Source organism: Globicephala melas, chromosome 12, assembly GCF_963455315.2.
Source record: "Globicephala melas chromosome 12, mGloMel1.2, whole genome shotgun sequence".
In the NCBI taxonomy this organism is placed as follows: domain Eukaryota; kingdom Metazoa; phylum Chordata; class Mammalia; order Artiodactyla; family Delphinidae; genus Globicephala; species Globicephala melas.
The window spans coordinates 59,331,701-59,348,658 of NC_083325.1; the positions used below are offsets into that span (position 1 = coordinate 59,331,701).

The 16,958-nt window shown below is 39.2% G+C and overlaps 1 protein-coding gene across 19 annotated transcripts in view; it reads right to left on the bottom strand.

Moving 5' to 3' along the window:
* ARHGEF33 (Rho guanine nucleotide exchange factor 33) overlaps nt 1-16,958 on the bottom strand; it is a 120,698-nt gene that overhangs the window by 74,964 nt on the left and 28,776 nt on the right. For 17 of the 19 annotated variants that reach the window (XR_009566160.1, XR_009566161.1, XR_009566159.1 and 14 more), the window contains exons 5-10: nt 11,832-11,975; nt 9,128-9,292; nt 8,684-8,805; nt 7,653-7,795; nt 5,092-5,151; nt 4,038-4,262 (exon numbers count right to left, since the gene is read on the bottom strand). Coding sequence is in view for 16 of the 19 variants with exons in the window: in XM_060309312.1 (XP_060165295.1) it covers nt 4,038-4,262; nt 5,092-5,151; nt 7,653-7,795; nt 8,684-8,805; nt 9,128-9,292; nt 11,832-11,975 (859 nt within the window). In the remaining 3 variants the exon portion in view is untranslated. The remainder of the gene's footprint in view (nt 1-4,037; nt 4,263-5,091; nt 5,152-7,652; nt 7,796-8,683; nt 8,806-9,127; nt 9,293-11,831; nt 11,976-16,958) is intronic. The other 2 variants (XM_060309322.1, XM_060309323.1) reach the window with 1 other exon arrangement.

Sequence of the window (16,958 nt, forward strand, 5' to 3'; positions counted from 1 at the left end):
TTCCTGGGGCCCGGGTTCGATCCCTGGTCAGGGAACTAGTTCCCGCATGCCACAACTAAGAGCCCACGTGCCGCAACTAAAGATCATGCATGCCACAACTAAAAAATCTTGCCAGCCACAATAAAGATCCCATGTGCTGCAACTAAGAGCTGGAACAGCCAAATAACAACAAAAAAATTTTGTAAAGGGACTTCCCTGGTGGTGCAGTGGTTAAGAATCTGCCTGCCAGTGCAGGGGACACGTGTCCAATCCCTGGTCCAGGAAGATCCCACATGCCATGGAGCAACTAAGTCCGTGCACTGCAACTACTGAGCCTGCGCTCTAGAGCCCTTGAGCCACAACTACTGAGCCTATGTGCCACAACTACTGCAGCCCTTGCACCTAGAGCTGGTGCTCCACAACAAGAGAAGCCACCGCAATGAGAAGCCTGCGCACCGCAAAGAAGAGTAGCCCCCGCTCACCACAACCAGAGAAAGCCCATGTACAGCAACGAAGACCCAATGCAACTAAGAATAAATAATAAATAAATAAATAAATGTGTGCTTTAAAAAAAAAAGGAGGAACCGTAAATAAACAGAGACAATGCAGGAAACAGAAGAAACCTTTTAAAAAAAAATCTTATGGTTAATATCCTCAAAGAGTTACCAAAAAAGTTCTAGCCATTTAATAATGACAGTACCCTATTTTTTTAGAAAAGAACAATCCAAAAAAAGAAGAAACTTTTTGGCATTTTTAAAAACAGATAAAAGAGTAGAAGATAAATTCAAGGAAATCTGTCCACCCACCTCTGCTCTCCTCCCACCCCAAGAAAGAGACATACTGAAAAAGATGGTAACAGGGAAAATCAATCTAGGAGATCTAACATCAAATTAGTAGAAGTTTCAGAGGAAAGAAAGAAAATGAATGAGAAGACATTATCAAATTAAGAATAGAAAGAAAAAAAAAAATACCAGGACATGTATTTCCAGAAGAAAGGGCCCATTGCACTCAGTATAATTAATGAAAAAGACTCATATCATTGTAAGGTGTACCACATCACTGTGAAACTTTAGCACACCAAAGATAAAGAGAAGATCCTAAAAGTTACCAGAGAGAAAAATCAGGTAATGTGCAAAGGACTGGGGATTAGAATGGTATTCGACTTTTCATTAGCAACATTAGAAGTTAGAAGACAATGGAACAATTGCTTCAAAATGGTAAAGGAAGATGATTTTATATTCAGCTAAATAAACTATCAACGAATTACATGGACGCTACCAGACTTTGTGTTCCATCAAAACAAGGAGTAAACCAAGAAACCAAGAAGGATATGCAAAAAACTCCACAAAACCCCAAATAGGAATCTAACATAGGAGAAATTTGAAGGAAATTCCCAGGAAGACTGAGAAGTCGCAGGAGCGCAGCAGTGCAATGAGGCAGCATGGAGTAGGATGACAGAGGTCTCTAGGGCAAACGTTTTTGTAAAAAATGTAAATGATAGATTTTCTGTTACACTGCTAAGAAAAATTAAAGAAGACCTATATAAAAGGAGATATATACCACGTTCCTCAACTGGAACATCAGTACTGTCAAGAGGTCAATTCTCTACTAATCGGAATAAAAAGAATATAGAGTCTAGACCCACCCGTATATGATCACTTGACTTTCCCTATTCAGTTCAATGTGGAAAGGAAGGTATTTTCAATAAATGGAGCTGAAGCAGCTGAATAGCCATATGGGAAAAAAATGAACCTACACTCGCACCACACGTCAAAATTTATTCAAGATAAGTCACAGACCTAAATGTGAAAGCTAAAACTATGAAGAGTGTATAAGAAAACATACTAGAATATCTTTGTAACCTTAGAATAGGCAAAAAATTTCTTGGAAGGACGCATAAGTCTCAAGCTATTTTAAAAGTTTAATATTGATAAATTGAACATCATTAAAATTAAAAACATCTGTTATCGAAAGACTTGAGAAAGGGAAAAGGTAAGCCAGAGAATGGTCTCAACATGTCTGTCTGACAGAGAACTCATATTCAAAATATATTAAGAAATCCTACTAATAGAGAATAAAAAGATAACCCAGTTTAAAAATTGGATAAAGGACTTAAATAGTACTTCATAAAAGAAATTATACAAATAGCCAATAAGCATATGAAAAGATGCTCAACATCATTAGTCCTCAGGTAAGTGCAAGTTAAAATTACAATATGGGGACTTCCCTGGTGGCTCAGTGGTTAAGAATCCACCTGCTAATGCAGGGGACACGGGTTCGAGCCCTGGTCTGGGAAGATCCCACATGCCACGGAGCAACTAAGCTCATGTGCCACAACTACTAAGCCTGCGCTCTAGAGCCCACGAGCCACAACTACTGAGCCCGCATGCTTCAACTACTGAAGCCTGCGCATCTAGAGCCCGTGCTTGGCAACAAGAGAAGCCACCGCAATGAGAAGCCCGCGCACCGCAGCGAAGAGTAGCCCCCGCTCGCCGCAACCAGAGAAAGCCCATGTGCAGCAGTTAAGAGTCAGTGCAGCCAAAAAAATCTACAATATGATAGCAGGACACATCCACAAGCATGGTTCAAATTTAAAGGCTGGTCATACTGAATATTGAGAAGGATGTGAAGCAACTGGAACTTTAATTCATTGCTGCTAAGAGTATAAAATGTTCCAACCATTTTGGTGAACTGCTTGACAATTCCTTTTAAACTTAAACATAATCCTATTCTATAATCTAGATATTCCACCTGTACAGGAATATTCATGGCAGCTTGCTTTATAATAGCCCTAAACTGGAAACAATCCATATGTCCAGTATCAGGAGAATGGAAAAATTATGGTAAATTTATTCAATATGATTAATAAAAAGGAATAAACTATTGAATGAATTACACACAACACATTATGTTGAGAGGAAGAGGCCAGACACAAGACTATATATTGTAATATTCCATTTATATGGAGTCAAGAACAGACACAACTAATTTATGGTGACAGAAGTCAGAGTAGTTGTTCTGTGGGTGGATATTGCCTGGAAAGGTGCATGTGAGAACATTCTGGTGGTAATATTTCTATTATTAGAAATATTAATATATTTATTATACAGGTCTATATATCATGACCTGGGTAGTGATCACAAGGGGGACAGTGAGCTTAAGCTTAAGCTTTGTGAATTTTACTCCATGTAAATTAACCATCAATAAAGTATTGATAGAAAAATAGAAGCATGAACTCTTTTTAAAACATGGAAGCAAGCACCAGAAAAAACTGTCAAAAGAATTTAAAGTGGTTGTTATTGGTCTTCATAATAAACCTTTTAGTATTATTTAATTTTTCATGTATTTTATAATAAAAAAAATTTTTAATTACCTCCCATAAAACAGAGGGCTATGCCATTGTCAGACATATATCAATAGTAAGTGCTCAGTGATGATTTATGATTTGAAGGAAAGGAAAGAGGGAAAAAAGGAGGAAGGGAGAACAGACCTTATTGCAGTGCTTGGTGTTTTGGTGGTGGACTCCTGATACAAGATTCGTATATTGAACATTCCCTATCACTGAATAAATAGATCACAAAATTCTGCCCTCTTCTCCACTAACCTTACGCCATTTTTACAAAGCACTACATTACTAAATGTCGTGGATACCCAGAATCAAGGTGGTGGTCCCAGTCGGCCATGTGACCTCAGGTGAGTCCCTTCACCTCTCAAGACTTTAGTTTTTTCATCTCAAAAGTAGACCAGAGGCTGGGTGGTCTCACAGGTCCACTGCATCTAAATTGCCCCTTGGGGGCTTCCCTGGTGGCGCAGTGGTTGAGAGTTCGCCTGCCGATGCAGGGGACACGGGTTCCTGCCCCAGTCAGGGAAGATCCCACATGCCACGGAGCGGCTGGGCCCGTGAGCCATGGCCGCTGAGCCGGCTGGGCCCATGAGCCATGGCCACTGAGCCTGCGCGTCCGGAGCCTGTGCTCCGCAGCGGGAGAGGCCACAACAGTTAAAGGCCCGCGTACCGCAAAAAAAAAATAATAAAAAATAAATTGCCCCTTGGGACTTACCAGCTAAAGAGGTTTCACATAAAATGTTTTCCAAGGAGCTGTGTCTGCCCTGGCCAGCTTCCTTGAGTTTATCTGGGTGGTCTTTCGTGACATATTCTTCACCCCATTCTTTACTATCCTTTGGCTGCCTCCACACACCAGGTGGAAGATGGCCCTTGTGTTGGATATCAGCCGAGAGGCAAGTCTTAAGGTTTTCTTCTGCTTCTGGAGTTGTTGGGTTCATTCCTGAAAAATAACGTCTGCCATCAAGTTCTGATCGTTTAAAGATTATATTTGTTACGAACTCTTAAATATTATGCCTCTGCTTGGGTACAATTATCCCTTGAGGATTAAATATATCAATTAAGGATTAAAAGCCTCCACAATTGCAAAGCATCACCTTTTTCTGTTTGTGGTCTATGTTCTCACTCTTTGTACACAGTCTCTACTGAATAAGGACTTTTAAAAAATAAATTTATAAAATAATGTAACTAACTTATAATAGTATGTATTGACTCCTCATACCTGCTGCCTCTCAGGTGAGCACACCAGGGAAGAAAATACAGAAAGAGGAGGAAGAAGGGTGCCAAACACAATGTCTTATTTTGGAATTTGTCCTTCTTGGCCTTAATGATGGTAAGTTTCCCAAAGGCAGGAGGAAGGGAGGGAGGGAAGATGAAATAATTTATAAAATTCTGGTGAATTATCTCTTAAATAAACAACTTTTTAAATTACATAAACTATAAGGTGTGTGGTCCACAGAACACTTATGTCATGCTACCTACACCTGTGAGTTCTCAGCAAGTGTAAATTCATTGGTAACTAAAAGGAGACCAAAGGAACCAAGAATGCTGGTTTTGTCTTAAACTTCTCTGCCCCTTCTCTCTCTTTGGGTTTCACTGAGTCACCAACCTAGTCCAGCACACGTCTTGGAATCTTAGTAACCATAGTGCTTTACCTCGCTTGGGTTCTTTCATGCCTGGTTTGGGACTTAGGGAGTAGAAACAGGGAAGGTAGAAGAAGGGAAAGGGGGGAATTGCTAGAAGAAAAGAGAACTCAGAGAAGAGCCACTCACCAGGACCCATCATGCCCTTCACATTGCTATCTGCTACATGCATGGATCTGGCCTCTTGAGCTGCGGAAGAAGGAAAGCTTTCAGTCAGTATTCATTTCACTATCATAGACTGGCACCTGCTATGAGCTAGGAACAGGGATAGACTCACAGAGCTTACCTTTGACTGGGGGAGCCAGAGCAGTTAAAAAAGAAAAAAGAGAATTACAATATAGTATGATAAGTACTATTTTCCCATTTGTAAAAAGATATAATAAGTGGTACTTAACGCATAGATAACCCTAAGAATTAAATCAGATAACATTTCTAAACTGCACACAGCAAGAGTTAATTATTGCCTAACTATGATGATGAGGATGGTAATGCTGAGCAGAGCCAAAACGATGCATTTAAAATGTAAGGCAGACCCTGTCGAGCCTCTGCTTAGCCCTCCAACAGCTTCCCATTTCAGTGCGAAGGCCCAAGATCTTAGATTGATCTTAAGGCCCTGAAATACCTGCCCCCTCCCCTGCCTGATATTTTTCTTTCTTTAAAAAAAACCCAAAAAACCCACATCTCCTATTGTCTCCCTGTTCATTCTGCTTTAGCCCCACTGGTCTTCTTGCTATTGCTTGGGCACATCAGTTATGTTCCTACCAGGACCTTGGGGCTGTTCCCTTCCCTCCACCTGATATCCATAAACTAACTTTCTCACTTCCTTCAGGTCTTTACCTGGCACTCTCTCTAAAATTACACCTCTGTTTCCTTATTTGTCATCACATCTAACATACTACGTATTTTATTTGTCTTGTTCATTGTCTGCTTCCTTCAGAACAAGAACTCCAAGAGGGAAGGACTTTTTGTTGTTTTGTTCACTATGAAATCCCACCACCTAAATCAGTGCCTGGGGTGGATGGATGGATAGAAGGAAGGGTAGTGGGACGGCTACACCTTGACTGCAACCTCATGAGAGACCTTGAGCCAGAGGCACCCAGCTAAGCTGTGCACAGATTCCTGACTCAGAAAACCTGACATAATGAATGTTTGCTATTTTAAGATACTGAATTTGGGGTCAGTAGTTAACAATGGCACCATTTTATAATTAACAGTGGGTAAGCCCACGCTTTCTAAAAGTTTGGTCCTTCGACCCTGAGTTTTAACATAACCTACCACCGATCGTATCCAGAATGTCTTACTACAGCACATTATCCCCAAATTTCTGTAGTAACTCAGTAGAATAAACTATATTATATAAGCCATACCCATATAACAAGGAAGAAAGGAGAATTTGCCACGAAACAGCGAGTTTAAATCCACCTGGGCACTTTGGAAATATAACTTTTTTTTTTTTTTTTTTGCAAATATAACTTTTAATCGTTTATCTTGTGAACATGGTCAGCTGCCCCAGGCTTGACATTGATCTGACCTCTGCCTTCAAGTCCATTCTATATTCTTCCCTAACAAGATCATCCTTTTATGTCATGCTCTCTATGACACGGAGCAAAGAAAGTAGGACGACCTGTGATGAACCCACTCCCCAGATGGATCAAATGAGTTTTCCCAGGCTGTACCTATTGAGTCTCTAAAATAAACTACTCAAATGGGTAAAAACTAAAAATAAAAAAACAAATCTGTACTTTAAAGTTAATGCCTATTAAAAGCCACTTGATTAGGAGTTTGAAATTCAGTTATCCAAAGCACATTTATTGTCTTTGAATATATGAGCCACATTGTTTCTTAAGCCATAAGGGTAGAAAACCACCAGTGCTGCCCTTGAGGAGCTTACAATTGATCTAGAAGTCACTGAGCCTCTTTTGGAGACTTTCAACATGAGACCAGAATAAGAGGAAAATTCACCCAATGTTAATATCTACATTCATACTCCTTCGTATAAGGTGCTTGCTAGACATTGTTGAGGATACAAAGATGTAGCAAACATGTAATCAAACATGATTAACGACATCGCTTGGAAAGCCAGTCTCCAGTACTGCCACATGCAATTATTTGCTAACATCTGTTCCATCATCCCAGATCAGGGATGTGCCTGTGGCTGTTTCAGCCCACAAACAACACCAGATCAGTTTTCCAGACAAAGGGGAGTACAGAGTTAGATTGTTGCTGACATCACTGTCTGCCAGTTAGAGCAGATATGAATTTCTCATATCCGTGAAAACTTGGCTGAAAAAAAAAGGAGAACACACAATTTTATGTCTATGCAGAGAGACAAGGATTGAGAATAATGTAGAAAAGAAAACAATTTATTAGAGTGAATAATTTAAAAATTTTTTCTCCTATGGCTGATATAGTATTATTGTGCAGTAAGTTATTTCCAATCCATTTGAAACTTAGAATACCCAGATTAGTATTTTCCCCCAAAAGAAAATCTTTTAAAATTGGGCAGACTCTCCCCATCTCTTAGATCCCCTGGATTCTTCTACATTCCAGTTACAAAAGGAAAAATTCTGAGTAATACACCATTTTCCTCTAATAAGGATGGATGATGTAAGCCTATTCTCAACGTTACTTAAGCCCTAGGAACCAAGGAAGAACTACTTGGCTAATTCAGTATGGTGTGTGAACTGTACCTTTTTCATAGGCCTGAGAAGGCAAAAGGTTTGTAAAGTCTTCACTTGGAAGAACAGGTTCAGGGATGTTGATGGAACGGAAAGGACTTCCTTGTGCTTGAGCAGGTCCGGCCTGTGAGCCATGTTCTTCTTTTTGAGTTTTCCTAAGGAAGGAAAACAAAGGATCTTAATACATGATGGGGTAAGAAGAGAGCAAGTTCAGAATAGGTCAAGGAAACTTCTGAACCCTACAAAATTGCTGTTTTTGTAAGTTCAAAACAGTTAAATACTAGCAGTTTGCATGACTCATTACCAAAGCTGGAGGAAAAAAAATCAAACATCTACAAATCACCTTCTAATTGTAATATCTATATTCATATTTTTCTGTTACTGGCTTCCCTGTGGTCAAGACCTTCACAGAGTTTACAGCGGTGTCAGTTTGCTTGGGATGATTTACATTCTCTTCACAAACCAACACAAAGGTAGCAGGAAGGAGCAGGTCCTCAACTGAAAACAATGAACCATTCTCCAGGGTCACACACATATTATTTCTATTTTAAACCTGATAATATTAAAACATATAACAAAGAAGATTATGTCTGTTTATTGGTGAAGCTTTACTTGATTCAACCTGGTGGAGAGATTGTTTAACATAAATTTATTTTCAATGATCAAAGTCAAATAATAGTATTAGAGAAATTTCAGAAAACTAATAAAGAAAGAAAATCACTGGTGATCCCACTATCTTAACACAGTCGTAATTTAAATATATCTTTCTAGTTGTTATTTTACATGTTTTTACAGTTGAAATTAAATTCTACATGGCACTTTACATCCTTTTCATTTAACTTCCTATTGTATTAAGTGCGTTTTCTATTACCATTCATTTTTAGTATTAACCAACTTTTATGCTGCATAACCTCCATCACACGCTGGCCCATGGAGCCCAGTGGCCAGCTGTACACCAAGAGTGGGGAAGGTGTTCCTGGTGCCTTTGTACAAGCCGCTGCTTACGGGTTTGCCTTTGGTCAATTTTTTGGTCAGACACTCACTTGGCTTTAACTTTTCGAGATTCTCTTCGCTTCTCCTGTTGAAGCTGTTCAATTTTCTGTTGCATTTCTTCTTGTTTGGAAGTAATGGCCTGGATCATTGACATGGCATTACTCAACTCTTCCTAAAAAATAAGAATTGATAGGTATTTAACCTGGTATATGAAGTAAAAGTATATAACATGGTATCTAGTACACAGTAAGCTTTTAATACATACTTGTTGAATCAGTGAATGAGAGATAACAATTTTACTTCTATTGTAGCTTCTAATTTTAACACAGAGATCCAAGAAAGTAAAAACATGATATAGATATTTTTCCATGAAAATTAGTGAATGGGTCAGAGGAATACTCTTGTATTTGGTTGCTAGGCAAAAAGGCAAGTTTTCTACTTCTGTTACTAAGACCAGGAATCTCTCTTCAGCAGGGAAATAGAGAGGGGCCCACCTTAAAATAGTTCAACGAATTCTTCATCTCAGTGACTTTTTCTTCCATGGAACATTTGCAGCTCTTAACCTTCTCTTCCAAAGCATATTCTCCATGTTGAATTCTTGACAGTTCTTGCATTGCTTCTGTGAAGCCAGTTTTGAGTTCAGAGGCTAGAGCCTGCAACTAAATAATACACAAAGAGTGAATTCAGTTTGCTATAAATTATTATAAATGGTATCACTGACACCTCGGACGTTTCTCTTGTTTGAGAAATCAGGCTCTTGAACATGTGCAGAACTCATTTACTACAAGACTAAAGTTTGGACAACTTAAGGAAACCTTGGCCCCATTCATCTAGGAAAAAGAGGATCTTCTTTATATCACACATGCTGAAGTTTGATAGTGACAGGAAAGCAAGCAATTTTAATTAAGTTGGCAAGTGCTTCTGCAAGCTACTATTTATTCTCACACTTTTGATTAAAAAGAGATTTACTTGAAAAGCAACATATGCGTGTGAAAGACAGTGTCGATCTGTAACTCTTCAAATTCCATGAAAGAAGGGATGTTGAAGAAATTCAGATATTTTTTCCTTAAAAAATGAAACGATAAAAAGAGTAATAATTAAGCATATCTGAATATTTCTTTGAAAGGGAATAAGTTGTTTTTTTTTTTAAATATTCTTGGATGATATCATGGAAAAGGAGATAATGGTATTTCCAGTGGCAGGAAATAGCTACAACAGTAGAAGTTCAGCACATTGATAGTGATGTGAATCATCTTCAGCCATCAAGCCCAGTTGTGTAGGAATGCACACTGGATTTTTATTGTCAACTTCCAGCCATGAAAAGGGTGTCAATTTTGGAGTCAGACAGGGTATAAATCCTAGCATTCTCCTACAAGTACTAAAACCCCAGCCAAGCTGGTTAACCTCTTTGTAGCAGTTTCCTCATTCATAAAATAGCTGTGATAACATTTCACTAGGCTGTCTTGAGAATTAAATGAGTAAATGTAGGTAAGGTACCTGCCACAGCATATGCTTGATACATAAAATGTGTTCAAGAAATTTTAATTCTTTTCCCCCTTTAAGTAGCAAATCAGAAAGTTAAGCACAAACAGAAATGTAGAGAAAATGGAGCACTTCTAAAGTTCAGTTTTATTTATTTTTATTTATTTATTTATTTATTTATTTTGCGGGTACGCGGGCCTCTCACTGTTGTGGCCTCTCCCGTTGCAGAGCACAGGCTCCAGACGCGCAGGCTCAGCGGCCATGGCTCACGGGCCCAGCTGCTCCGCGGCATGTGGGATCTTCCCAGACCGGGGCGTGAACCCGTGTGCCCTGCATCGGCAGGCAGACTCTCAACCGCTGCGCCACCAGGGAAGCCCCAGTTTTATTTATTGAATAAATGAAAAAAGCATTTTCAACAGACAGAAAGTTAAGATAATAATAACAATAAGATAATAATAACATTACTTTCATAATATTTATGATCTTACACTCTGCTAAGCAGAGGAATGCTTAGCTCCAGATTGCTTTTTACAACAGAACTTTTTAGAAGGTTTATTCTACAATTAAAAGTATCCACCAAGTATGCTTATTTTAAAGGGATGGAAATTAAAGTCCAGCACCTTAACAAAATTTCTTCAAATGTATATATCTAAACACTTTTAGAACCTGGTTATCCAAATGGTTCCAACTTGCAGTGGCATCTCCAATTATAAGAAGACTTACTCTCCTACACCGTATTTTCAAAATATAGGGTTTTGTGGTTCACTGTGCTTCACAAAGTTTTCTTTCGAGGGCTAGGAGGAGGGGGAAATATGAGGAACCAAAGAGGTCATTCTGAGGGAAAAAGCACGCCCTGTCAAGTGTTTGGAGCTGAAAGATTGGGAAACAACGTGAGCAATCTGTTTTTCATTCCAGTCATTTTTAATTTTAATTAATCTCTGTGATGGATTTCGGCACATGTCCTAATTCAGTTGTCATGATGGATTAAATCACCAGATCAACTACATTTGATCTGGTAATTTTTATTATATAAATTCATCTTCTGTGAGCAAAATGAAATCGATGACCATATAAAATCAAAGCAAAACCTAGGCAAGTTTTAAAATTGAAGGAAGGAAGCCTGAGATTCACTCACATTTCCTGCTTGAAAAAAAAAAAGGGAACCACTTTCCAACAGAAATAGGTTTCATTTTCACTGCTCCCTTAGGTGGATGTGTTGAGTTTTCCCCAGGAGGCAAAAGGAAGCAGCAGAGCCCTGGGGAAAGGATTTTCCTCACCTGTAGAACCCCAGTTCTCAAAAAATTAAGAATTATCAATACATTTCACTAACAGCCAGGTTGTATAGGGACTTTGGGAATTCTGAAACCATTTAGAGCTATGAGCCCATTTCCTTTCCATGTATTACTTTGAGCTCCCTAGATACCTGCCACTGAAGTAACACTACTGCTTTATTAACAGCTTCACAACCACTGATCAGCCAGGGAGCGGATGCCATAGTGAATACAATCACACACCTGAGACAACAGGTCATTTTTAAGGTGCTTGGGGCTCTTAAAATCTTTAGCTGCTACAGACTGGTTTTCTGGTACCAACTAGCCATTCATTTGTGAATAAAAAAATACTCTGAAGACATGGACTTGTCTTTTTCTGCTCTCTCTGCAGCTTTCTTATTTGACAGCCCGCAGCCCACCCCCAGGATTAGAAATGGGTGTCTACCTTGTTCTCCAGCGAGTTGAACACGTTCCTCATCTCGTTGATTTTTTCATGAAGCTGCTCTAGAGAGGTTATGATCCCTCCATCCTGCCGCTGGAGGCGGGCTCCCACTGGAGGCAGGTGCAGGGAAGACTTGTACTTCGAAGCCTACGGTCCACAGAGGGCATCTTAGGCTCAAAGAAATAGGGGAGGGGAGTCCGAATTCTTCCTATTTCATGCTCTTAATTTCTGTCTCTCAATTTCTTTTACTTTCTTGGCTTCTTAACTCTTCTCAAGATGAATTTTAGTCAATGTCTTCCCATTTTTTTTCCACCAAAGATCCCTCAAACTAAATTTTCATGAATTATGTAAGTTGTTCCACCTTGTTTTTTACAGACTTCTCTCTCCTTCCTTTCTGTCCCATTATTAAGGTCAGAAGGCTGCTATGAAGCAAATTCAGGGACTGTGCCTGTGCCTTGAGAACTCTGCAAAGTCATAAATGTCAAGATTTGAGAAATCTCCACAAGATATGCCAAATTCTTGCAACACCTGTCTAAAGGCTCTACAGGAGCAAAAGCCCAGGTATTTTGAAGTAGCACATGATGGCAAGGATGGCAAGGTAACTGCTTTGGCTTCCCCCTAAATTGTGGCTGCTACAGAAGGAACAGGTTCCTTCTGCCAGCTGCCACTTCCTAATTGTAGGCCTCTGTTAATCCAATGCAACAAACTAATCCATTGCAATTAATTTAATGCAGTGATTTAAAACACAAAGTAGGTGAGTCATTTGATCAGTCAAGAGTCAATTTCCCAAACCTACTCGTCTACACTCCCTGCAGAGGTTGATCCTTAAAGCATTCTCACAGGGCACTATTGAGGCTGCTGTGAAGCCCATTGGGCTGGAAATTTATCTTATCCATCCTTGGATGCACCACAGGTCTAGCAGAGTTAACCTCTCTGGAGTTAAAAGGACATTCCTCAATGCTAAAAAGAGACTGAGGCTCAAACAGGGCTTACAAATCCTAGAAAATGTTCAGTGGCAGTTTTGATGATGAAACCTATTACTGCAGGACTGGTTCCCATAGTTTTTCAGTTAGAGTTTCTTTGGGTACATAACTCATTTTCTTAAATTATTTTCATTACAGAGAAAAATAAAGAAGAAAAAAGAGAGTCACCCCAAATTTCATTAATATAACCATTAACATTTTGGCATATTTCCTTGTAATTTGTGCTGTGAATATAAATGCAGATATTTATATTGTTGAAATCACACTAAAGATATATTTTGATTCTGCCCTCCCCTTTTTTTTTCTTCTGGCTAACATTCTTATAAGCCCTTTCCCTTAGCCTTCAAATTTTTATCTAAGTAGGTATTTTTAATGGCTATATAATATTCCATCCTACAGATGCGCCAGAGTTTACCTACCCATTCACCCTTGTTGGAAATTTTTGTTGTTTGTAATTTTTTTTTTTTTTTTTTGTGATACGTGGGCCTCTCACTGTTGTGGCCTCTCCTCTCCCATTGCGGAGCACAGGCTCCAGTTGCGCAGGCTCAGCGGCCATGGCTCAGCCATGGCTCACAGGCCCAGCCGCTCCGCAGCATGTGGGATCTTCCCAGACCGGGGCACGAACCCATGTACCTTGCATCGGCAGGTGGACTCTCAACCACTGCCCCACCAGGGAGACCCTGTTTGTAATTTTTCAATATAAAATAATGCATTGGAATAGAATGTTTTTTATTTTTTTTAATTATTTATTTATTTTTAAATTATTTATTTATTTATTTATTTTGCGGTATGTGGGCCTCTCACTGTTGTGGCCTCTCCTGTTGCGGAGCACAGGCTCCGGACGCGCAGGCTCAGCAGCCATGGCTCACAGGCCCAGCCACTCCGTGGCATGTGGGATCTTCCCGGACCAGGGCACGAACCCATGTCCCTTGCATCGGCAGGCGGACTCTCAACCACTGAGCCACCAAGGAAGCCCCTAGAATGCTTTTTATTTAAAGATTTGTATGTATTTCAGGTTATTTCCTTAGGATAAATTCCTAAATATGAAATTACTGTGAGTCAAAGGATGTTAAGTTGTATTGACCCAAAGGGCAATCTACCGTATTAGAAGGAGACAACGTATTTAATTAATTAATAATTATAGAAAATGTATTTGACCAGAGGGTTTGAAAAGTTATAACAATATGGTTGTATATTCTTAGAAACATGCTGTATGATGTGCGATGTCCTAAATTAGCGTATTCGGAGAAACATGTCTCAGACAAGATGTATGAAACATAGGCAGTATAATTGGTGGAAGCTGAAGAGTCTACACTGCTAAGGCTACAAGTGAGGCAAAAACACAGCTGGAGTTCAAATCATTAGTGTGAGGGTTGAGCTAGAAGTAAATTGCACAGTTGCCACATCTGTTGCCTTAATTGGGGACACCCGACCCCCACTTCTTACGTTAATGGAATCATAATTTTAGAATACATATTCAAAATTAAGTAATCAAGGCTGAAGCAACACAGTGTGACTTTGGAGAAGATATTGGGGTGGACTTTGAGAGGGCCATGTGCAGTGGACCAAGGACAGGAAGGAAAGGGGACAGACTTGCATTCAAATAAAAGGAAGTATACTAAGCTAAGGAGCAGTCAGCGTGTCCCTGCTGATTCACCTGGTCCACAGTAATTCTACCTGGAATGAACTGGGAGATGGTAGTACTCATTCTGCTGTTCCCTTCTGTGACCTGATTTAGGTCATGGTACCTTACTGTTACCAAGGCGGTCACGTCCATTGAATGAACAGGGAACCAATTTGGGGTACAAACATTTTAACACTTTTTCTGCATTTTAACTATTAATTTTCATACAAGGTTCCACCAATTTACACACACACTCATCAGATATAAATACTATTAATTACTGTATTTTTAATTTGCTAATTAGGTAGTCAAAAACTAATACTCCTTGTTTTAATCATTGTTTCTTTGAGCTTCAACCTTTTCTTCCATTTGTTAGCCATCTGTAATCTTACTTTGGGAAATTACGTTCTTTGCCCACATTCTACCGGGGTTTCAGAAGTTTCCTTTTTGTTAATTCTATGAACTATTTATACATCATTAAACCTCTGTAATATTTTGGTAGGAATTTTTCCGATTTTGTTATTTGTCTCTGAATTCGTTGAAAATATTTTTACATTGGGAAAATTTTTAATTGTGATGTGATGAACACTCTAACCTTTCCCTTGTGATTTCTTCCAGTGCTTTTTTACTTAAAAAGACATTTCACATCCAGAGACAAAATAAATATTCACTAATTCTAAATTTTTATGGTTTTAAAAATATTTAATCCTTTCATCCACTCTTGAGTTTATTTTGATTAGAGTATGAATTGAGAATCACTTCTTTCTTTTGCAAAGAACCAGACAATTTTCCAAATACCATTTGGCACCAGCCTACATGACTGCATCAGACCTCTTGGCTCAAAGCAATATATACATCTCACGATATTCATTCATTCATTCAACTAATATTTATTGAATATGTGTTGTGTTCCAGGCACTATACTTTATTCTGAGAGTTCCACAGAGAGCAAAATGTACTAATCCCTGCCCTTGGAGCTTACATTCTAGAGAAGGAGACAGACAGTTAAAAAATAAATAAGCAAGTTAATATTTACTATAATTTCAGGTAGGGATGGGGGAGTCTATTGAGAAAATAAAATAAGGAGATAGAAAATGGCTGAAATGTCATATGTTGCTTCAACTTTTGATGTCACAGGTTTTTTTTGTTTTTTAATATTTATTTATTTTGGCTGCGCCGGGTCTTAGTTGCGGCATGCTGACTTCTTCATTGCAGCATGCGTGTGGGATCTAGTTCCCCGATCAGGGATCGAACCCAGGCCTCCCACATTGGGAGCGCAGTCTTACCCACTGGACCACCAGGAATTCCCGACACTTCAACTTTCATATTTTGCTCTCCCTTTTTAGTATAGATTGTATCTATTATAGTTAATTTCTCCCTGCATCCCTCCTTCCTCTTCCTCTTCTTCTTTCTTTACTTCTCCTCCTTCATCTTCTTTTGGTTAAATGTTGCTTGGAGTAAACAGACTGGGGCTTAGGAGACATTCTTTTAAAACAAGGATGGGGTTGTAATCACAGCATCACAGAGGTCATATAGGCCAACTTCACTTCTACTGCTTCACTTGTTCCTCTGTGAACAGATGTACTTGGATTTGTGATGCAATAAGAGAATGAGGCCACCCCCACTGCAGCTATATTTAGCCAACATTCAGGGAGTGACCTACATTAAATCTATAATAGACTTTAAATCATACCTGAGTTTAAAGAGGTAGTCACACTCATTCAAATGCCATACAAAGGTCAGATGTTAACAGAGGGGAGGTGGGTGGGGAAGGCTTTTGGAGGTCTTGGACAAGTAAAGCATCAAATCAGCACTGAGTGAAGACTCACTCTGGTTTCCAGACCTTTGTTCAGGCTAGTCCCTCTGCCTGAAATACCCTCCCACATATCCACTTACCAATGATCAACTCGTCCTTAAATGCCTGCTCCAAATCCTTCAGTCAATATTAATTCATCCCTTGTCCAAATTCCATAGAATTTTATCAATACCTCTGTTGTAATTCTTCCAACAGCCTACCTTGTATGAGCTATTTATTGTATGGACACTTAAAAATCAATGAGAATGTCTGTTTCATCTGTTTCATCTCCCGTTAGGCCAAGCAGAAGACTTTGCACGTAGTAACTGCTCAATAAATATGCATTAAGTTGAAATGAGGCTGTTTCCTTCACCCCTTCTCATTGCTGGTCTGGTTCTAGGAGCAACATGATTAAAATGTTTTCATAATCTTGTGCTGGCTTGCCCTAGTTGGGTCCACAGCAATGATCTCTTGCATGATATTTTTGGGAACTAGTTGTTATTTTCACTTTATTGTTACTTAAACTCAACAAACCTAAATTACATTTCCCCCAAACTACCTGCTCCTCTGGATTCCTATATCTCTATTTGGGAGACCACTCTTTTTCCTAGTTACCAGGGCTTAAAACCTTAGAGCCAACTTTGATATCACCTTTTCTCCCAACCCCCATCAAACTCTGTCAATTCTTTCTTCCTTCTCATGTATTCCAGGTAACAATGTCTTAAGTC